At 44.4% G+C, this 22,929-nt stretch overlaps 1 protein-coding gene across 3 annotated transcripts in view; it reads right to left on the bottom strand.

The window, feature by feature from the left end:
* Nucleotides 1–22,929, bottom strand: part of cux1b (cut-like homeobox 1b) — a 60,038-nt gene that overhangs the window by 24,646 nt on the left and 12,463 nt on the right. For all 3 annotated transcript variants that reach the window (XM_068711618.1, XM_068711631.1, XM_068711625.1), the window contains exons 2-8: nucleotides 18,208–18,318; nucleotides 13,998–14,045; nucleotides 9,801–9,879; nucleotides 6,902–7,039; nucleotides 4,900–5,023; nucleotides 2,151–2,223; nucleotides 1,620–1,690 (exon numbers count right to left, since the gene is read on the bottom strand). In XM_068711618.1, coding sequence (XP_068567719.1) covers nucleotides 1,620–1,690; nucleotides 2,151–2,223; nucleotides 4,900–5,023; nucleotides 6,902–7,039; nucleotides 9,801–9,879; nucleotides 13,998–14,045; nucleotides 18,208–18,318 — 644 coding nt within the window. The remainder of the gene's footprint in view (nucleotides 1–1,619; nucleotides 1,691–2,150; nucleotides 2,224–4,899; nucleotides 5,024–6,901; nucleotides 7,040–9,800; nucleotides 9,880–13,997; nucleotides 14,046–18,207; nucleotides 18,319–22,929) is intronic.

The following is a 22,929-nucleotide window of genomic DNA, read 5'->3' as shown; positions in this document are numbered from 1 at the left end:
GCAGGGCCAAAATATATGCAGTCAATGGGTTAAAAGTTGTGTTCAGCCAAACACTGGCGATTTGCTCAGCCAAGCAGTAAACGGGGGAAGGACTCCAAGGACTGGGAGGGTGCAGGGTTAGAGAGGGTTTGTGTGTGCTTTAAAGCGTTGCATTAAAATTTCAGATCACAGCACGCCACATAGTCAAGGACCCTGACTGCCTCAGGCTCACGAGTGAGTGAGTGAGTGAGTGTTTGTATGTATGTGTGTGTGTGTGTGTGTGTGTGTGTGTGTGTGTGTGTGTGTGTGTGTGTGTGGATGTGGGCCGACATGTGTTTATTAGCTTCTGTAAGCAAATGGGGCCTACTATACGTGTCTTTTCAAAATGTGTTTTCTTCTGACATAAAAGGAACAGACAAGGACAGAAAAAAGGGAAGTGTAAAGAAATGAGAGAATGCAGAGGAGCGATGCAGTTTGGTCATGGGGGGGGGGGGGTAATTCTGATAGACTCTGAAACCTATTGATTAGTGTCATAATACTGCATGCAATATCTCCCTGTCGCCTTTCCTCTTACATTCACAAACGGACAATGCAGGAGATAAAAGACATAGTGTGGGAGTGAGGGAGGTAGAAAAGGAGTGTGTGTGTGTGGGGGGGGGTATTGTGAGGAAGAGAAGAAGGGGAATCGATCTGTTTTTAACAGCCAATCAATTTAACAACTCTGTTAATGGAGAGACACTGTGAGTTCGGGGCATGGCAAATGGGGTGGGGGTGGAGGGGGGACCTTAAAAGCCAAGTTGATTCTCTTCCGTACTTTGTGTGCAGGGCGCACACAGGACGCCCTTGACTATTTTATAAACTGCCCTGAATTTAAAGAAAGAGTTAATGTTTCAAGGAAAGTGCGACCTGTTTTTTTTGTTGCAGTATACCAATTACCCAATAAAACACCATGAAAGGCTTTGTTGTTCTTCTTAGAATTTGAAACTTTGTGAATGCTGGTTTGGTTTTCTCGTACTAACCCCTGAGGGAGCACAGAGTGGGAATGTCATAAAGTGCCACTTTACAGTGAGGAGTGCTGACATGGAAAAGCTTCTGTTCTCATCCTCGCCACTGCTATAAGATCGATAATGATAGATACCCACAGCTCAAGTAACTGAAGCCACCTTATCTTACAGGTCCTTTTAGAAGCCCGTGTGGCTTTTAGTCAGAGATCTCAGTGACCCTTCACCAGCCTCTCTTCTCCGTCGCTACCCCTGATGAATCAGAGAGCGCTTTAAAAAAAAAAAAAAAATCTCTATTTTGGTGCTTGCCGTGGCTGCACAACGCATTACAACCCCCGTCAGTATCTACAGTGCGTGGGTAATGCTGGGATATGAAGGCCGCTGAGCGTTGCGGGAGACAATCCAGCTGTTTGGGAGAGAAGGGGGGGAGTTTCCAGGCAAGGAGATTCACTAAACAGGATGATTATGTCAGGAACAGACTATGGAGGAGCCAGAGGGGAAGAAGTCTCTCACACACACACACACACACACACACACACACACACACACACACACACACACACACACACACACACACACACACACACACACACACACCACACACACACACACACACACACACACACACACACCACATACTTTGCTGTAGATTCCTCGTCATACTTGGTCTTCAAATCAAAGAGTTCGGCCTGAGTTGTTTCAAGTGCTGTAAAACACAATAAAAGAATCAATTGTGAATTCCACTCTTACAAGTTAGCTTTCAAATGAAGAGCTTGTATCCAAGTATGAACAATACTTTTTAATTAAAAGGCACTGAAAACATATTTCTTAACAGCTTCTTACTACGATTTTTACACACAAAGAAAAACTGTGTGGTTATTTCACGTGAGAGATTTATGTATTTGTGGTGTTGCCTGTTCTTTTCTCGCTGGTCTGAAGCGACAATGGTGGAGTTGTTTTCTTTTGTTGCTAGGCCACTGTCAATCTGATAAAACCACACCCACCCAGTCCAGATGAAGCAGATTAGGTGTTAAACTTCACTGGGGATGTAACTTTTCAGAGGATTTAAAGCCAGCACTACCTCAAAGTTCAGTTCTATGGTAGCCATTTTATCTGGGCTGGTTGAAACTGTACTCGGGTCTGTGAAGACTGAGCAGACTGGTACCCTGTCTGTAGGGACTGGGCCTTGTGTTCGGCCTCTTCCAACCGTGAGGACATGGAGTCCTGGTTCTCCTGGAGTTTCCTAAAGAGGGCAGACAGAAGGGAAGAAAAAGAAAAGCCGGGAGCAGAAAGTCACAAATAGAGATACTGAGTCAGTAAATCTTGGGCTCACACTTTGTGGCAACTTCAACTATTTCTCTATTTTCCCACCATTTCTGAAGTGTTTTCCCCACTAAAATCCTCCCAACACAACCCACTCCTCATTAAGCAGCCCTATAGGCAGGAATGTCTGGCCACTGGGGCACCCTGCACCCGGGGGGGGGGGGGGGGGAGAGAGAGAGAGAGAGAGAGAGGAGAGAGAGAGAGAGAGAGAGAGAGAGAGAGAGAGAGAGAGAGAGAGAGGAGAGAGAGAGAGAGAGAGTGAGTGAGTGAGTGAGTGAGTGAGTGAGTGAGTGAGTGAGTGAGTGAGTGAGAGAGAGAGAGAGAGAGAGAGAGAGAGAGTGAGAGAGAGAGAGAGAGAGAGAGAGAGAGAGAGAGAGAGAGAGAGAGAGAGAGAGAGAGAGAGAGAGAGAGAGGTGGCGTCAGAAACCACCAGGATAAAATAGATTCATTCTTAGCATTTAAAAAGTTTGGCTCTGCTGAGAGCTCTGCTGAGAAATTGCCACTGCGTGTAAAAACATCAATAATCTAGCACAAAGACGGTCTTTATGGCACTCTTTGATGCCCCCCTTCTCCGCCAATCTGTCTCTCCTGTCATCTCTATTTTTCTGCCCTCTACTTCATCCTTTCATCTCTCTCTCTCCCTCCTTCCCTCACTCCTTGCAGGATAAAATGCATCAGAGGTGCCATCCATTTACTGCCGCTCTCAGACACAGGAAGTCAGCCCTCTGCAGACAGGAAGGGGCCTATAAAACACTGACGTAAAGGAAATACAGTCGGACAATTGATCTTCTGCTGTACGTCTGAAAGAGGCGACGAGCTTTAATGCGGCTTCACGGCAAAACAAGATGATTGACACGAGGGAAAATATGAGCTCTGTAACATACATTTAATAAACAGGGATCTTATGAATCAGCTTAATGTGGCCGATTTGATCAACATGATCACTGAGAAAGATTTAGGGTATGATTGAATGTACGGAGTGTGAAAGAGCAAATCAGTAGCATTTGTTGGCAGTGCTTCTTACTTTTAAAAGGAGTATATGATGCAACTGAAAGTAAGCAATCTAAACTGCTGAGAATTTTTCTGGAGAAAAACTGTGACAATGATATAAGACCTTTCGATAACCTATATGCACATACAGTTGATGAAAATGGATTGCAAACAGACAGTATCAGAATAATACTGCTAAATCCTCAACAACCACACAGGAAGTCAATTCACGTGTAAAGAAATAAAGTGACGGAGTGAAAAAAACAGTGGAATATCTTCCACTTTGCTTTTTTAACTTCCTTTAAAAGAACCTGTGTAGCCTACCATGTTTTTTTGTTTCTTAGTATTACAGCTGTTAATATATCATTATTATTTCTGCATGGTGGAGGGTGGTTTAACACTAATAACTGCACATTAACCTGCTTGTCTATGACTGACTGTATTAACTTTTCTATTGGTTTTAAAGGTTTTGGTATTGCTTAATTTTCTGATTTGATACATCCTTCACAGTTTTTAACGCCTGCTCACCCTCAGTGAAAATGTGCCGTCTCTTTAAGCCCCGAGGCTGCACTAGCTTTTTGTATGAATGCTCATCATTTCTCTTTCACATGTTTATTTATCCCTTTAATTTAAAATAGGAGCACATAGTTATCCAAGATAACTACGTTTAAGGTGGACAGATCAATTCTCCGACTGCATTTGAAAAAAAAAAATTAACCTCAGATGGATTCACATGATAATTCAAACTGGCCAGTATCAAATTAGAGGAAAGGAGACCAGGACTGTTTTTAAATGAAACAATATTATAGCTGGCTGCATCTTTATGTTGAATGGGCTCTATCCTGGGAAAGGACCGTATCAGAGTGACTCATTCAAGTCTTTGCAAGAGTTAATACATCAATTCAGTAGTCAGCATTGTTGTTTTTTATGTTCCTTAAATATCTGGCAGCAATTTTGAGCGTATTTATTACTGCCACAGGCTTCCTGTGTATCTGAAAACCACACACACTTCAAAATGCCTTGAAAATAGGTTTGGAAAGGAAGTAACCTATTAAATCAAAATGAATTACTTTGTATCAAAATAAAGTGACATTGAAGCATACTTTTTGACATTATATAGTAATTTTCTGGGTTTCATTTAGTTGTCGTATATTTTCAGACACAGATATGTCTGTGGTGGCAATTATTCTGAACAAAAAACGCTGAAAGATATTGTGGTAAAGACAGAAAATAGGAGTCTGGGGTGTTGATTCCCATCAAGACAAGAAAGGCAAGCACCCACATGACAAAAATGCTGGCTTTGTCTTTTATACATTTTCCAGTCCTGCATTCTCCTGTTAAAGGAAAGGCAATGCCAGGGAAGCAATAAGCAGAAATTTGTTGATTAAACTGATAACGGAGAAAAAAACTAAACAAGGACTATTAGCTCAACAGATATAATTAAGTCGTGAATAGCTGTGCTGAAAAGAGGCAGACATCTTAAATCTATCATTCAAAGATTAGGATCACAGCCGTTCAGTCTGAGGGCACAATGACCCAAAGGTTTGACATAGCAAAATGTTATGGCTTGAAACACCTCTACTGTAGCGCACACACAAAGTTGTACCTCTCCTTCTCTGCATAGTCGTTGTGTAGCTGGAGCTGCTTCTCTTGGGCCAGGTTCTCAGCTTGATTCTTCAGAGACTGCTCGTACTCTCGGATCTTTTCCTTCAAGGCCTTGATGGTAACCTCTGGAGGAGGTAAAAGCAGAAAGTCAGGCATTGAGAGAAGAGGAAGGAACAGGTAAAACATGGGCAATTTGCAAACTATATGGACTAACAGACTCTTCCTATGAAGAGGTTTCCTATGCGTGATAAATGGCGGTGATGACAATAATCCTTTTGACCTTTGCTTAAGGAGCCGCGCTTCATACCCCACATTCTTCCTCTGTCGGCACAGACGAGGGCCTTGGCCCCTATGGCTCCGGCCTCATCTTCACATCCATGACTAGTAATGAATATTCACCGGTCTCTAACAGTAGATATGCTGTATTCATTAGGACTGCATTAGTGCTGAAACCCCCATAACCTGCAGACGGCTGAGCTGTGTATGGGGCAGCCTGAAATAAATCTAACACATAACTGGGGTAATAAATAGGCCTACGTGTGTGTGTGTGTGTGTGTGTGTGTGTGTGTGTGTGTGTTTCTCTCTGAGAAAGATATAAGTGAGTGAGACAATGATAAAGAGCATTGCTGCTTGCTGCCTTTGACTGAGGGCTCTTAGCACTTTGTGTGCGTGTGATTTAAACTCCAGTCTCACTGCGCTGACACATAATCAATAGAGGAGAGTCCCCTCAGAGCCCTCTTACCCCTTAACTGCTTAACTGAACTTTAAACATTTAGGTTGCGGAGATCAATGGCCCCTGCGCTCTTTTGTACGTGTGTGTGTGTGTGTGTGTGTGTGTGTGTGTGTGTGTGTGTGTGTGTGTGTGTGTGTGTGTGTGTGTGTGTGTGTGTGTGCGGGCAAGTCCGCGTGTGCGTTTAACAGGAGTGGGAGTTCCACAGTGTGTTTTGGGGTTTAAATATCCCCCATCTATTGAGGCGGGAAGGAGGGATAAAGGATGAGGGAACAGGAAAATCAATGGCACAATGGAACCCTGCCGCTATCGAGCTGTTCCAATTAACTCTCACTGAGGAAAGGGGGATTCCAAAACATTCCCTGCCCGCTCGCTCACTCCTCCTTTTCGACTGAAATTACACCACTTTTATTGCCGCTTCTCACTCATCTCCCTGCCTCCGTCAGTTTTTCCATCTTTCTTTACCCTGAGGTAGCCTGTCGTTTTTTATTCATGAAACTGTGCCTCATGTTTTTTTCTTTTCCCTGAAAACCTATTTGAAAATGTAAAACCTTGTACATTTTTTTGTGTTTGTGAAAAATTTATAAGGCATTAAATATGTTCAAATGTGGCCTCTTCCTTTGAAAAAAAGGCCTCTAAATACCGGCATGTTTCTTTGACCTTATATCTGCTCTTAAAAGTTTGTCCACATGCCGACAATGGTGAGATTACCTTCGAGGATTACAAAAATTGTTTTGCTGCAATTCTGCACTTGAACATTTCTAATTTACACATTTTTACTTTTGACAGTGTGGGATTTGTCAGACTAGCAGCAGTTAGAACGTCTTAAAATGATTTACAACATCACTATAATTGTTGAAGCCAAACCAAAAAGTTCATCATCTTGCCTTGTACTGTATTTCCGATTGACAGACCGGGATAATAAGTTCATATCAGATCCAGTCTTTTCACTTTTAATTTTGTATCTATTTTTAAAAGAACAATGCACATTGATCAACACCACTGTATGTGGTCCTCTCATTCTCACTGGTGTCGCCTACTTTTGTTTTGGGTTCACTCTGCACATTCAATGGTTGTATTTGGTCATAGCAGTAACAGAGATGTAATAGACGAGAGAATAACACAATACAGCCAAACTACAGAAATACTAATCATAGGTATATATGAAAGTTATGTGATAACTTATAACGAGATATGTGCTCATCTATGATTAATTGTGTGCTCTACATCCAAATCCCAAATGGTGTGGCCCTGCATGTACCCCGTCTCTAACCTTGGTTTTTGACCTCTGCAAACTCTTTGTTGTAGTCCTCCAGTGTCTCGCGAAGTTTGGTGTTCTCTGTCTCAATGTCGTGCATCCTCTGGAGCTTCAGCTGCAGCTGCTGAGCCAGCTCCAGCACAGGTACGGGATCTGGCAGAGACAAAACGCACCACGTTAACACGCTGCAAAAGCAGATTACACAAAGAAGGGCGGCAAGGTGGGGTAGTGAGCTAGGAATAACTACATTCAAGGCCCTGTGAGAGCGGGCATTCGCCCAGGTGAAGTGTCCTTGAGCAAGGCAATGAATCTCTCGCAACTCCGGGAGAACTGTTCTGGAGCCGACCCTGACCTCTGATCTCCCTGTGGAGGATTACTGGTTCCAGGAAGGACCAAAGAAATATCACAATTAATAGCAATATTTTATATTTATAACTAAACTTGTCACTTGATACTGGATTATCAGTTTATTAAAATATCAAAGGGATCTGTGTATATTTTAACAGATGTGCAAAAAAAACCTACAGTGCAGTAAATTCAGCAACATATTTCATAAGATGCATTTTTTGGTATCTTTGGATTGAATTTTTCTGAACTATTTCAATTTAATTTATGTGTTTTATTCTTGGTTAATATGTAGAAATTATAATATTTATTGCTCGAGTGTAAATATCCTATCTTGATATGTCTTTATCCTGAAATTCTAACTTTAACAAATTTAAATTATTGTTATTGGAATTTAATTCATCTCAAACATCGACATTGACCAAAATAATTCAGTATAGGACCACTGGAAATGCATGTTAACGCACTTCACTGATTAGAAGGAGAAGAAAAGAACAGAGATCTGGCTGCAACAGTTAACACACAACACTAAAAAGGTCATAGTTAGTTTCGCATGGTTGTGTTTATCCATAAAGGTTATTGAATGATACACTATCAGCCTTTGTATCAACAGAGACTATTGTGGTTGTGTGAGATAAACTTTGGTTTTGTATGGGGGGGAATAATGAGTCAGTAATAGAACTGGATAACTCGTAGATAGACACAGGCAGTACCACAGACGACGCGCACTAACAACAGAGATTACTGGGCTATGATCAGTTAAAGTGTTCACTATGATGCTGCTTGAAAGCAAGAAAAAAAAAAAGAGAAACATGGGAGCAGACAGATGGACAAAGTGGAGCCGTGAAATAGGCAAGGTAAATAAGAGATTAAAAGAAACAAGAGACAGAAGGAAGAAAGACAACTTTCTGGAGGCATTTCACCAACATCTCTGTGAACACACAGCAGGGTTAACTGTCAGTGTGATGAAGAGAGCCCTGTCAGTCAGGCCAATCACATCTGATTGGTGCTCATGGGTGGCAGACTGGTGACAGGCAGCCAAGAGACGCAGGCGACGCTCATCAGCATGCCAGCTAAAAGAGCAGTTTGCATGTTTGTGTGTGTTTGTGTGTGTGTTGTACAGATAAGAGGAACTGACAGCTTACAGCTGGGGGTAAGGGCTGTGTGTGTGTGTGTGTGTGTGTGTGTGTGTGTGTGTGTGTGTGTGTGTGTGTGTGTGTGTGTGTGTCTCATGTCTGACGCAGTTAGATATCTTAACTATGCTAATGAGAGATCAGCAGAGAACGATTGGGGAATTTCATGCTGATTTTGTGCTGTCAAGGTGACACACCATGCAGGGCTAAGCTCTGACTCTGACACACACACACACACACACACACACACACACACACACACACACACACACACACACACACACACACACACACACACACACACACACACACACACACACACACACACACCTTCATAGTCTCATGCAAACACACAAGTACAAACAAACACTAAGGAACTTAACTGTATGCCCTGAATTTGGACTCCTATCTGCCGCGGCGCCCTTGAAAATCAACTTTCTCTCTCCCTCTTATCAAACCTTCGTCCTTCACATCACGCCCCCCCCCCCCCCCCCTCCAAAATCAACTGTACAGCCTGTTAAAAGCAGTTTGACTTGTGGGCCACTGGTGCTGAGCGCTCTCGCCAGACACCTTTAATCTAAAGCAGAGCACACTGGGCTGACTAACCAGGCCTTCAGCTGATAGAAGACAGAACAAAAACACACTGTTTCCTCTTTCAAGACTGCAGCATTAGTCAGGCTGGTCTGTGTGCGTGTGTGTGTGTGTGTGTGTGTGTGTGTGTGTGTGTGTGTGTGTGTGTGTGTGTGTGTGTGTGTGTGTGTGTGTGTGTGTGTGTGTGTGTGTGTGTGTGCGCATCAGGCATTACATCATTGTCTCGCTGCAAGTTAAGAATAGCCCCGTCAGAGCCGGCGCTGACTTATTGGGAGCAGTACAATCCAAAGATATTACTGTAGGTCTATCCATGTGGGAATATGATGACCTCCTTACGCTATAGATGAACTCGACTCCTCTCTCCTTCCTACATATGCAGCCCCTCCAGGGCTCCCATACAGCTGGAAATCTCCAACCGGTAGCTCCGTGGCTGTGTGTGTGTGTTCTTTAACACTCTGCGCTGCGTGTCCCCCCTCGGCCTCAGTGTGCCGAACGTGACTGCTCATGTGCACACTTTGCGGAAGCCAATCGTGGGGCGCGCTTGTCATCCGTATCAGGACGCACCTTCTGTTAAGACCCTCTAAAGGCTTCACCGGTGGGGATGAGAGCTCGTGGGGACATATTAAGGTGTCGCACACGCCTGGATGCACACTGAAGAAGCACCAGAAGGACAGTGTCATGCTTTTTCTCTTCCCCTGTTGGTGCTGTCTGCATGGATGAGGGGGGGTCTCCTGATCACTTTTTTGGACTCGGGAGGTGTTTAGACCACACACACACACACACACACACACACACACACACACACACACACACACACACACACACACACACACACACACACTCACCTGGGACATCGATTATTTTCTTGTACACGTTCAAGAAGGCGGCCTCTGCTTCTTTACTTCTCTTACTCAAGGCATCGATCTGCAAGGAGAGAGAGGAAAAAAAAAAGAACGGTTAATTGTCAGTCACACCTTCTCACAACTGGACTGTCACATCCATACACTCCAAAGGCAGGCCCATTCATTTCACAGCAAGAGTCGTCCACATGGCTGGATTTCCTCACTATACATTGGTATGCTGCATGCGATCGCGGTTGTCTTGACGGGGGCTGCGTTTGCGTTTCTTTCCCGTGAAGTCAGTTCAGCTGTTCGGCCGATGACGGATGCATTTCGTTTGCCGCGTGCGCGTCCAAGTCCGTCTGTCCTAGAGTGTGTGTGCGTGCCTAAGTCTGTCCGTCCGTCGGTGTGTGTGTGTTCGTTTCCCCTCAAGCACGCTGACATCATTAAACAGCTGGCTCAGTCTTTCCAGCCACAGCAGGGGCAGATTATTCAGTCAGCTCTTAGCAGCAATACAGTGTGGATCCATTACTGCTGCAGCCATTAACACAAGAGGGCACGGCATGCTTTCCATCACCGATATTATTGAAATGGACAGCATTAGATTGGATCCATAAGAGATTAATTCTAAAAATCATAATGGGGGGGGGGGGGGGACTTTTACACTGTTGTCAATGCTGAAATATTAGGCAGCAAACTCTACTACGGTCTCTGTGTCACACTTCAATACGAGAAGCAGACAGAGTAGGCGAAATGCATCTGAAATCAAGTCTAAATCAAGGGAAACAGATGCCAAATAAAGACATTCAGAGGGTGCTACTGTACTGGGCAGAGCTACAGCTGACTACTCTGGCTCACGCACAGACTAAACAGCCTTGTGTTTCTCTTCCAACTCCTCCAGCACATTCACTGAGAGAAAAGGAATAAAAGACAAAAGCCTATATAAGTCCAAATATAAAGTCTTCACATTCCCAGCCAAGCCAGTAGTGTAGTTGATGGGTGGTTTAGGGGTTCTTGCCACTGTAAACAGAGCGGCCTACATGTAATACTGCCTGGGCTCCTATGGGAACCTAATAAATCTCTTCACATGGCTTTGATTCATCTCTAGTTTTTTAGCCGCAAAACATCTGGCCCCGAGTAGGCTGGTGCCAGCACCCCTCCCTCTTTCCCCCCCTATATTTCTCCATGTCTTTCTCTCAGTCTCTCTCTCTTGAATTCTCCCTCTTGTCACTTCCATGTTCTCTGACTCATTTCTTTCTTTCCCTCAATCTTTTTCAGTGTCAGTCTTCCTCACATGTTTCTCTGTCACACACACTAATGTCTATCTGGCATGTGCAGGGCTCCTGTCTCACACACACACACACACACACACACACACACACACACACACACACACACACACACACACACACACACACACACACACACACACACACACACACACACACACACACACACACACACACACACACACACCTCATTCTCACATCATGCTGCATCATGTACTTTGCCCTCTTCATGTGCTGTGTGACATTGAGCGATCAGGATCGTCAAATGCAAGGCCGCTAATGGGAGATTACTGATGCCGAGCACTAATACCTCTCACACACACCAACACCAGACCTGTTCATCAGTGTCCAAATGTGCGTGCAAGTGTGCGCACGCGTTTATAAGAGTTTGCGATCAGCGCAACAATATCACGATAAAGAAGAAACACACACGCTCACAAACCAACACAAAAAAAAAAAGATCTGCCGATGGCAGTGAAGGAAGCCGGCTCCGTGACTGTACAATGACTGGGCCAAGGTCAGTGGTACAGCAGCTTTATATAGCCCAACATGGGAGGCAGGAAATAGACATTTAATGTAGGACACACCCTACAGTTAGAGGCAGGTTAACTGCAGGACCAGAGCCATTAGAAGACCACCCAGGATTTGCAAATACAACCCTGCTGCACCAAACTGCAGCTCTTTCAACCAATCCCAATGACATCTGCTAGTACATGCTGCCCTGCCCCCATCTCTCACACACACACACACACACACACACACACACACACACACACACACACACACACACACACACCAAGCAAAACAAATGAAGTGACACAAATGATACCTCACCAGTATCAGTAGGTTACCGATGAGAAGTGCTTGCAATTGCAAAAGGTATCCCTGACACATCCACACACACACACAAACACATACGTACATACGTCAGCACCTTGTGCCACCACCATCACTCAGCACTGCCTCACTCCCCTATCTAACCCATAGTGTGTGAAGGGCATCAGGCTGACCTGCATGTGTGCGTGTGTGTGTGTGTGTGTGTGTGTGCATGTGTGTGTGTGTTTGTGGGCCCCAGTGGAGTCTGATAAGGGGAGGCTATGGGAAGCAGAGACTGAAGCCTTGGATAATGGAAAAGCTTATCTGATCGATGGACCAACAAGGAACACTGAGCATGCAACATGCACACACACACACACACACACACACACACACACACACACACACACACACACACACACACACACACACACACACACACACACACACACACGTAACCCGTTTAGCAAACTGAGGCTTTGTGGAAACAATACTGTTATTGGTAATAATTATGACCTGAGGGCATCCACCTTTCAATGACAAAGATTAAACAGAGTATCAAGACCTCCAAGTTCCTGGGATAAAACTTTTTATTGTTCTGTCCGGGTTCTACATTCACTTAGTAAAGATTCGAGCTGCGAGGGTAAAATGCTTAAGGATGAGTTACTGTGGGACTTCGACAGGAAGACCCTCTGGTTTCTGGTGCTGTCTTGTCCTTGATCAAAGCACTGAGGGGAAAGCAAACAAAGCCAGGCTAAAATTACACATTCTCAGAGCTGCTCATGTTGTGGCATGCAAGCGCGCAAAATAGTTGACTGATTGATGGGCTGCTCTAAGACTGGCGCGGGTGTACAGTATTATCTCAATAATCATAAGATAATGTCTTTCTCAGTTCCGCGACCACCCACCATGTGCCTCAGTGTGTTCTGGTGTGCACGCCGCCGAGGTGTGTCAACACAAGGATGGTGGAAACAGCTGACAAAGCCACAATTATATTGCTGCCGTTTCTATTCTCTAAATAGACTGTGGATCATCAGCAGAACATGGTGGGACCACTATAAATTACAGCATTTTTACATAACCACTGGCTGTGGTCGCTGATCTAACACAAGAATATGGAAACTAACCCAGTGTTAAACTGTAATATTCTATGGCCAGTAGCGAAGCAGAACTGTCACTGTCTGTTGAGATGATTTTGTTTGTGTGCATGTGTGTGTGTGTGTGTGTGTGTGTGTGTGTGTGTGTGTGTGTGTGTGTGTGTGTGTGTGTGTGTGTGTGTGTGTGTGTGTGTGCGCGTTTGGGAAGAGACACTATTGGGCTGAATGTCCACCCACTCCAACCCCAAAAAACGCCCCAGTCTAAACCAGCCGCTTCCACTCCTACCCTCTGACTTTCACATATGGGAGTGAACTGGAAATGCATGGCTGCCAGAAAGGAGGAGTCATGATGGAAATAGGCCAAAATGATGGAGGAGGAGATAGAGGGGAACAGTGGAGTATGATATAGCACACACACACGCACAAAAGTCACTTCTTATGGGTCAAGGTACATAGGGCGCAACATTCAATTGAAAGTAAATAAATGAGCCACAATGAGCAAAAAAAAAAAAAAAGGGCTCATGATTCACCAGATCAACAAATAACCCCACCGAATCATGCAGACAAACAAAGTCTGAGGAAATAGCATTCGGTGAGTTGTGACTGGCTAGAGCCGGGGTTTTGTGGTGCCTTTTTTTTTTTTTTTTTTTTTTTTTTTTTTTTTTTTTTTTTTGCAGGATGCAATTTAAACACACCCTCAGGCTACAGGACTTCATGAATAGGACAGAAAATCAAGAGCAGAGCAGAGCGAAGAAAAGACGGAGAGGAAAGAGGGGAAATGAGATAGTGGCAAGAGAAAGAACAGGAGATGGCGGAGAGAGAAGAGACAGAAGTGAGAGAGAGAGAAGAGATGACAATTTAAGAGGAAAGACGAAGGCGGAAAAAGGAGAGAAGGGCACTGAGAGAGGGAGCAAACAGGCTTTATAAAATGCACTGTTTGAATGCTGTGCTCGAGCATGTGTGTCTATCGCTATGTCAATATAAATTCACCAATTACTCACCTCTCCTTGGAAGCTCTTGAGCAAAGGGGCAACCTGTTTCCGGAAATCCTGAAAGACAAAGAGAAGAGGATGTTAGTCAGATAATCAACAATCAATCAATCAGTTTTAATCCTAAAATAACAGATAATAAACAGGTCCATGTGGCAGCGATTTTCAGAAGATGTGAAAACCTTTTCTACTAGCAAACCACAAGCAGAGTTTGACACCAGCAGACCACGTTGTGATCAAATAAGTCACTCATTGAAACCAAGTGGCGGCCATTCTCTCCATTGACGATGAATACTGAGTGATGCGTGAGCGAGTGATGAACGCGAGGGAGCAGGCCGGGTTCGTTCCCCGAGGTGCTTTTGGGTTTCTTATAAGAACAGGTGCAGCACCACCTGGGCCACCCAGAGGCACCACTAGTGCGTGTGTGAGACAAGAGAATGAATGAGCCACAGAGTAAAGACTGCAGTTAATGCAAATTGTCTCCGTGCACCAAGTTTTTTTTACTACAAAGCAAATGTTTTTCATCCCGCAAGTCCCATTGCATGACTTTACAGTACGAGTCAGCGGTTCCAGATTAGATAGCCAGTCGAGTATGTATCAGGGGAACATGCAAATCACCATGCTGTTAGCTGAGCCTACATCCTGACAAACTGAACTGGAGCGTACGGTAAAAAGCGTGGCAGAATAGGACATTCTGTACAGGAACATTTGATTTGCACAGTTTGTGGACGGACACACACACACACACACACACACACACACACACACACACACACACACACACACACACACACACACACACACACACACACACACACACTCCCAAAACTGCCTAATGAAGATGTGAAGTAGGGCACCGACAGATGTGTGCTCGGGAGACTCTCCGCCTTTTAGAGAATTCCTTCTAAAAGCCTAACCGATGCTGCGGGGAGCATGCATCCCCAAACTGACCTGGGACCAGTGTCTGGGGCCCGGCCTAATCCCAGGTTGGTCCAGACAGGCCGCTTGTCTGGGGCTGAGGACAGGTCACAACCTCGCTGACCCCGCCCCATTGTTACCTCATCAGGGGTCGCTGTTTGTCTGGGCCAATTCAATATTCCCCTGCTGGGGATAATGACCTCCACCCAACCCCCCCCCCGACACTCTCACTCTCACTCTCACTCACACACACACACACACACACACACACACACAAATGACAGAATGGCGTCCGTTTTGTCATTTGCATTAGATAATGATAGATAATCTGCACTCATTCCTGTTTTTATCTTAATCTGCTTCAGTTTAGGTTCCATCGTATTGACAGAGCAAAGTAAAATATTTATATATTGGTGTAAATAAGCATAGAAGACCTTTGTCATTTCACCATTTTACACTTACAGCGTGCTATTATCCCTGTGGCATTAAACTAATGTTAATATTTATGACCCAAAAAAAGAAAACCCTCTTTGTAATGCAATGTAATGCAGTCTAGTCTAGCAGTCCTGCAATAATTACTACCTTTGTACAAATCATGACGTTCAACTTTTTTTGAGATTGCGTTTGCATGACGAGTTGCCTCAACACCACCATAATAGTTTGACTTTGCTGTATTAATCTGATTGATTTTTTGAGCCAAAGTTATTTAAAACTCCTGATGTTATTATAGTTTAGACGTTTATCCTCTACATCTTGCTGTTTATTTGTAGTTGTGACTTCAGGTTGACAAGCTTGCGCGCGCATGCACATGCACATGCACACACACACACACACACACACACACACACACACACACACACACACACACACACACACACACACACACACACACACACACACACACACACTTCCTCACATGTTTCTCTGTCACACACACTAATGTCTATCTGGCATGTGCAGGGCTCCTGTCTCTCTCTCTCACACACTCTCACACACACACACACACACACACACAATCAAAAGCACACACTGAACCCACAAAAACAAATACGTTCAAATAACATGGAGGCGAGCCACTGCTTTTGCTGAACACCCGAGCTCTGAACCCCTTTGGTCCACTCTCCTGTGCTCCACCCCCCCTGCCCTCTCCACTTTCAAAGATTTATGACCATATAACATAACAATGCACACAGACACCATAGTCAATCTGTGTGTGTGTGTGTGTGTGTGTGTGTGTGTGTGTGTGTGTGTGTGTGTGTGTGTGTGTGTGTGTGTGTGTGTGTGTGTGTAGTGGAGGGGGCCAGGCAGCAGGAGATGGATGGCTGGTGTGTGAGCTGCCGGCAGACAGCAGACAGGCCAGCCCGTGGAATCCTCCAGGGAGTATGGAACTCCCATTCGCTGTCTGTCTGCCCTGCAGCTAAACACAAACGTGAGTGTGTGCATGCGCGCGCACACACACACACACACACACACACACACACACACACAAAGTTGTTTTACTACCACTGCCTCTGGCTAGCAATCTTTGGGACATTTTACAACCATTCCCACCCTTGCCTTTATAACGGAGTGGTAGAGGAGGACTAACTAAAAGGAAATTAAGAACTGGATGAATAATTCAGGCAACTTAGGAAGCACAGTGAGATGCAGTCTCCAAAAAAAATTTCAACAGTGTGTCAGTACTAATGAATTATGGAAACTTTGTTTTCACGCTGCATTTCTTTGCACTACTTTCAAAAATGCTACAAAAGCCTGTGTGTGTGTGTGTGTGTGTGTGTGTGTGTGTGTGTGTGTGTGTGTGTGTGTGTGTGTGTGTGTTATTATGCAGACCATGAGTGCAGTTCACGCCGAGTACAGCTCAGCAGACTAGACACAGTCAACGTGGGCCGGTCTCCTGGTTGTTGAATAATGGATCAGAGACGGACTCCCGCTCAGCCTAATGCAGTCTGATCTGATGTGACTGTGATCTCCGCTGACTGGTGCAGACCACAGAGAGCTGACAGCCCCGCTCTATAGGCCGGTCAACCACACAGCGAACCCGAGAGACAGAAAACACAGCTCCGCCAATGCACACGAGACCATCGGGGGTACCTTTTTTTAATCAAAGCGCAGGCCTTTGCGTGTTATGAACTAGTCTATTTGGTGGGCAGCCTTGACGCTCGCACACACCTCCAAAACGTCGGGCGTTTTAGTGTTGATTCCTATTGAGCTGTTACAGCCCTGTAATGAATCCTGTCGCTCGTCTGGCCTGGCTCGGATTCCTCCTCCACATACCGGGGAGATGCCAGGGGCCACACAGACGCCAGAGGAGCCTTCCTAAATCACAGCCTTGTTACACTGATGAATGTGTGGGTCCTGTTCTGTGATCTAGGCTATCTGCCTCTGTGTGTGTGTGTGTGTGTGTGTGTGTGTGTGTGTGTGTGTGTGTGTGTGTGTGTGTGTGTGCGCTTCCCTGGACATTTTCTTTGTGTGTGTCTGTCTGTCCTGCCTCTTGTGTGTTTGCTAGTTAAGTGGTTATGCTTGAAAATGAGATTAGAGATGAACATGTAGGGTAAAGGGAAATTTGCATACGCAGGTAGCACTTCTGGTGTCTCTTCCTCTACACTGGGTGGGCTACAGTCCTCCTCGTGTGGTAACTATAACAGGCCGACCGTCAACTCCACCGAGAGTTGACAATTTTCTATCCACAGTCTACTCCATTCATAAATAATTCATACCGCCATCAATAATTCACCATGGTGACATTACCAATAATAACACAACAATACTTTGTTTTCACTGTGTGGTTTAAAAATGTGTTGCCTTGGTAACAGAGATGAAACAAATATTCCCAGGAGGAGTGATGGGAACACAGGAATAGGACAGAATTCCCTCCTGATCCCACTTAGTCTCTCTCTCTCTCTCTCTCTCTCTCTCTCTCTCTCTCTCTCTCTCTCTCTCTCTCTCTCTCTCTCTCTCTCTCTCTCTCTCTCTCTCTCTCTCTCTCTCTCTCTCTCTCTCCCCACTTTCTGCACGCATAAAAAAACTAGGTCAGATAATACAAACTCCTGAGGGGTTTTCTGTTTTGTCTCTTTAGGATTTCAGGGAAACTAATGGAGAGACTATTTTTGGGAGCCAAGCCCACATCTACTGCGCCGTCTACTCCTCCCCTGCTTTCTCAGTAAATAATCACGGCAACATTTATGAAGAGGAGAAGAGACACAGAGAGAAACACTGAGGCAAACCATGATTGTCAAAGCGGGGATATATGTATGCGTGGCTGTGTGTGTGTTGGTGCGTGTCTGTGAATATCTGATTTTCTCACCTCTGGTGTGCTCTTCTTGAACTCGCGGCTCAGGTCGATTAGTTTCTTCCTGGACTGTTCGCTCTCATCCTGTCTGTTGGCAAGCTGCGTGGCTGTGGCGTCTAGTTCTTTCTGCAACACAAAAACACAAAAATTGTAGGTGCCTAAGAAGAGAGCGACACAGTTTGTCATACTTATTATTATCAGCATCATTGTTATAATTTGGAATACAAAGACAGGAGCTGTTTTCTGACTACACAGCAGAGTCCTTGACACATCTGGCGTGCAGTAGACTACCCGTCCTGCCTCAGCAGAGAGCAGCAACCACAACGACAATGTCCCGCCAAAGAAAACCCGTCTCCACCGATGGTTCGATCTTTTAACAGCGCAAGCAGGTTTTTTTTTCCTTTTCATTCAGCTTGTCAGTCAATCAGCTCCCACTGTGTCGGGTATGACAGCTACTGTAGCAATAGACCACTACTACTCTGTACACAGTGCAAAACAATTACTGACTGTCTGCACGAGACGACCCCCCCTCCCCTAAATAACAACAGCACAATTATCAGCAACAGCAGTGTTGTCAAGACTGAGGCAGGGTCCGCCTTGATCCACATCCATTTTGCATTGTTATTAATAGCCATTTATGGGACTTGTTCCAGATGATGGGCCAAGTGCTGACGTTAACAAGACGTTCAGGCCTTGTAAAGATTGTATCTCTCTCTCTGCTGAGTGTGTGAGAGTTGCTGGATTATGTTTCTGTTGGATTCTTGCCTCCTGTCGCGCTCACTCCTTCTCTTCCCCCCTTTATTTTTCCGTACTCGCTACAGATCGTGCACTCGCTCATTCAACCAGCAGTGTACCTTCTCCTCCGTTTAAAGCTCTCTCCTCCCTTTAGTCCGCCTCCCCCTTTTTTCCTCCTGCCCCCTCCCATCCACCTCCTGTGAGGCCGCCCACCCCTGAGAGTGATTAAACGCTGCTGAAGGGCCGTTATGCTAACTAACACACTAATCATTTAATACACACATTACCACAGGGGCCCTTGTGGCTCAGTCTGCTGACAAGGTCCCAAAACACACTCACGCACACATGCCCACCTCCCCTCATCGCCCACGCCCCCCCAAACACACACAAGAAAACACAACCCTCTAAAGAAATAGTGTGATCAAGTACTAATTAGGAGACCCCCCCCCCCCATCAGCATTAAGTTTAATTCCCTGACCAGCCTTGATCTTGTTTTATCCACAAACCATAAAGAAATAGAACAAATGTTGGTCGACTGTCCCCTGCAATGGATTTTGCACAGTAGCACAGGACGTTTGGAGGAAAATAAAAAGGCTCACTTGCTTACATGCCATCTTGCTCTAGCTGCCCATGGAGCAGTTGATGTAGCAGCCTGTCTGCCCGTGGCCATGGAGCAGCTGCACTATCTGTTAGTGAATCCGAGCGTGCGCAGAAGCTTGTGCAACGCTTGATGAGAGGAGGAACCTTATAAATTTTAATCATGTTAAATTAATTGTCAAAAAATGAATGCTCTAGTTCATGAATAGAGGTGTAATTATTATATTGGTAAAGATTAGCTACAGGAACAAGACTATGAGGCCCAATTGGTTCAACTAACACTAACACCAAACTGTGCAGACATTAATCACAATTTGAAGTATTATGCCTTAAGGCTAATCATCTTAAATCATTTAATAACTCACTGGAACACGGCCTGATCAGATTTCAGAAGGCATGAGCAGCAACCAGGATAAGTTTAGGTATATCCTAAAAGCAAAGAGATAATGGCGTCAATCATTCAAGCTGTGCCATTAAACACTAGGAATTCCTTTTGAATATATTTGTACATAAATTGAATTACTATAGACATAAAATACCAAGAGTGACCGATTAGTACAGGTTATTGATAAGTGTGTGTGTGGACACAATTAAATGCATCAATTTGAAGAATAAAGCTTGAGAAAGGTAATTACACCCAAATATATCGAAATTGAAGTTTGGTTTGCATTACATTGTCTGTACCACTGTTCACGTTCTGGTTCTTTTAATGAGGGAACAAAATGTGCAGCTCATGTTGCTTATTGAGTAGAAATATAATCTTTATTTAATTGACCAGATTGCTCTTTGATATGCAAATGTCAGCTACATTTCTTTATAATAAGTTCTCTTAACGTCAAGACAGAAATTCGACATAAAAAATCTATTCCAATGAATTGATTAGTGTGCTCTGTTTCAAGTCAAACTGAACTAACCACATTCCTCCACTAGGGCTACATTTAGGGAGGTCATGTGCCAATCCTTGACGCCCTTGATTATGTCCAATCCCTTTCCAAAACCCTGCACATATCCCAATGTGTTACCAAATCCCCCCCCCCCCCCCCCCCCCAAAAAAACAAAAAACAAATCTGCACTGCTAAGCTAAATAAACACATCACACATGAAAGAGGATTGATTCAATGCCAAGTGGGCAAGTAATTATGGGCATGGTCTCAGTTAAAAAATACAAAATAAAAAAAGACCCCTCAGACCCAGTCAGGTGTTGACTATGCAGCAAACGCTCACATCAGCAGACTTGGGCAGACTTTACACTCATCTTGCTGATAGAGCGTAACATCTGAACGCTGCCCGTCCCTTGTTCTCTCGCTCGCTCGCACGCACGCACGCACGCACACGCACACACACACACACACACACACACACACACACACACACACACCTTACTGACCATTAGGGGACTGATTCTATTCACATTTTAAGCAACATATAAGCATGATAGGTTGTCATCTTTAAGTACCTTCGGTGAAATACTGAACAAATATGTTTTGGGTTTATGCTTTGCTGAATGCTGTTTTTGCAGAACGTTGGTTCTTAGCCAAATACAACTGGCCTGACCTGTGGTCAGTTTATGTTATGAAGATGCAGACTCAAGCAGATGTCCTTTTGCTCCTTATACCTTTGTTCTTTGTTTCAACCAACTGAAAAATGGCACGTTTGAATTTGTTTTTTATAAAAACAGACTTGAACTGACAAAGTGTTGACACAAGGGTTTTCAATAGCCTAATACTGACTCAGTTTCCTCTAAAACTGGTTTTCAGAAAATGTACATAGGACAACAGACGCAACAGAAGGTGATCTTCTCCAGCTTATAATGGGAGTTTAGTTGCACGCTTAAACCCGGTTGATATTTACTCCAATATGAGATTGGACAACGTCAATATGGAGAACCTGCTTGAATTCTTTGCAGTGAAGACCGTCGGTGCCCAATCGGTCCAGACACCGGATCCTTAGTAGAACCCACATCGCAGTTTATATTACGGCCGTGACTAAAGATAGCAGATAGCTAGATATCTAAATAAAAAGATGACCAGAAAGGTAACATCTGTGACTGTCCATCTAAAGCCATGACAGTGAACACAAACTGCAACATTGTGAGTATGTGTAGACTAAAAACAGCTAAAAAAGGATTCAAGCCTTAGCATGTTTCAGTTTGAACAAAGAGGTCAGCAGAGCAAACATAGCAAATAGAATATTGGGAAACTGTTTTAGAATCAAACTTAAAAAAAGCATATCCAGACATCCCTACCAGTTACATGGCATTTGCATGGGATTTATTTAACTAAATTTCCAACTGTCATTCATTGCAGGGTTTATTTTTGAATTGAAAAAGCAGCATCAACCTCAAAATTCAGCTATTCTGTTAGCTCCAAAATGTTGTAGGGGAATACTGTTAACTTTAGCTGCTCTACAGGGGCTCTGCCATCTGGCATACCACTGGGATATTCTTTCTATCGTGTTTCACATCAATGATTGACATCGTGCTTGTTTGATAAACCTTACAAATTAACATGTTTGACAAGAAGCCCAGAAACGGAGAAAGGGAGTTAATATATTTCACAATGCATGACTAATGTAAAGGAGAGGACATCATTAATTGCAAAAGGCAAAGTGCAAATACCAGCACTTGTGTTGATGCTCCAGTGTAACCAACAACATGCATGAAGAACTGTCCTCTGTGCTCAGGCCTTCAGGCTCGGCCTCCGAGGTCAACACTCTCCAGCTCTCCTCTGCCTGACTTTGAAGGTTTTTACTTTTCAGATCTGAAAAACTGTTTAATTTACTGGTGAATTAATTCGTTTAACCATCTCAAGCACTATTTTTTTTAAATCCGACCATGGTTGGTTAGGACCGCACTGTGTAGTTTAGCAGAGGATGGAATATGGAGTGTGTGCACGGGAGCATTAACTGGGCTGTAATGTCTGTGTGATGGCTGTAACAGCCCTGCTTGGCTTGGCTGGACTGGCCCCACAGCAGCAGTCCCTGTCCTGGTTCATTTGGTCGTCTGGTCAGCTGTAAAGACGATTGGAACAGATTGCCAACACTCCCTAGAGAGACTTCAACACCGACTTGGCCAAGAAGCCTCCCGCACACTGCTCCACACACACGTGTGCTCTCACATGAATGCACAGACAGGCCGCTGCAGTAACTTGGGGAGCCCAGTCTTTCCACATTCTTTTGAACTCCGTTTCAAAAAAGAGGAAGTCTGCTAACATGTTCACCCAGTGAAAATTTGGCACAGTGAGCTATGTTCGCAGCTACGAAGGGGAGGTTGGGCCAAATGGAAACGACTATCTCTGCATCCTACAAACTGTGGAAATAATACTAATCCCTGATAAACAAATCCTAGTACCACTGGCCATCAGACCCAAGGTGTATTTACACGTGTTCATCTCTCCTAATGAAATC

The sequence above is a fragment of the Cebidichthys violaceus genome, unplaced genomic scaffold (genome assembly GCF_023349555.1).
Source record: "Cebidichthys violaceus isolate CVI_PGR_0920_01 unplaced genomic scaffold, fCebVio1.0.p SCAF_1, whole genome shotgun sequence".
In the NCBI taxonomy this organism is placed as follows: Eukaryota; Metazoa; Chordata; class Actinopteri; order Perciformes; family Stichaeidae; genus Cebidichthys; species Cebidichthys violaceus.
This window is presented reverse-complemented; position numbering and strand designations above follow the sequence as displayed.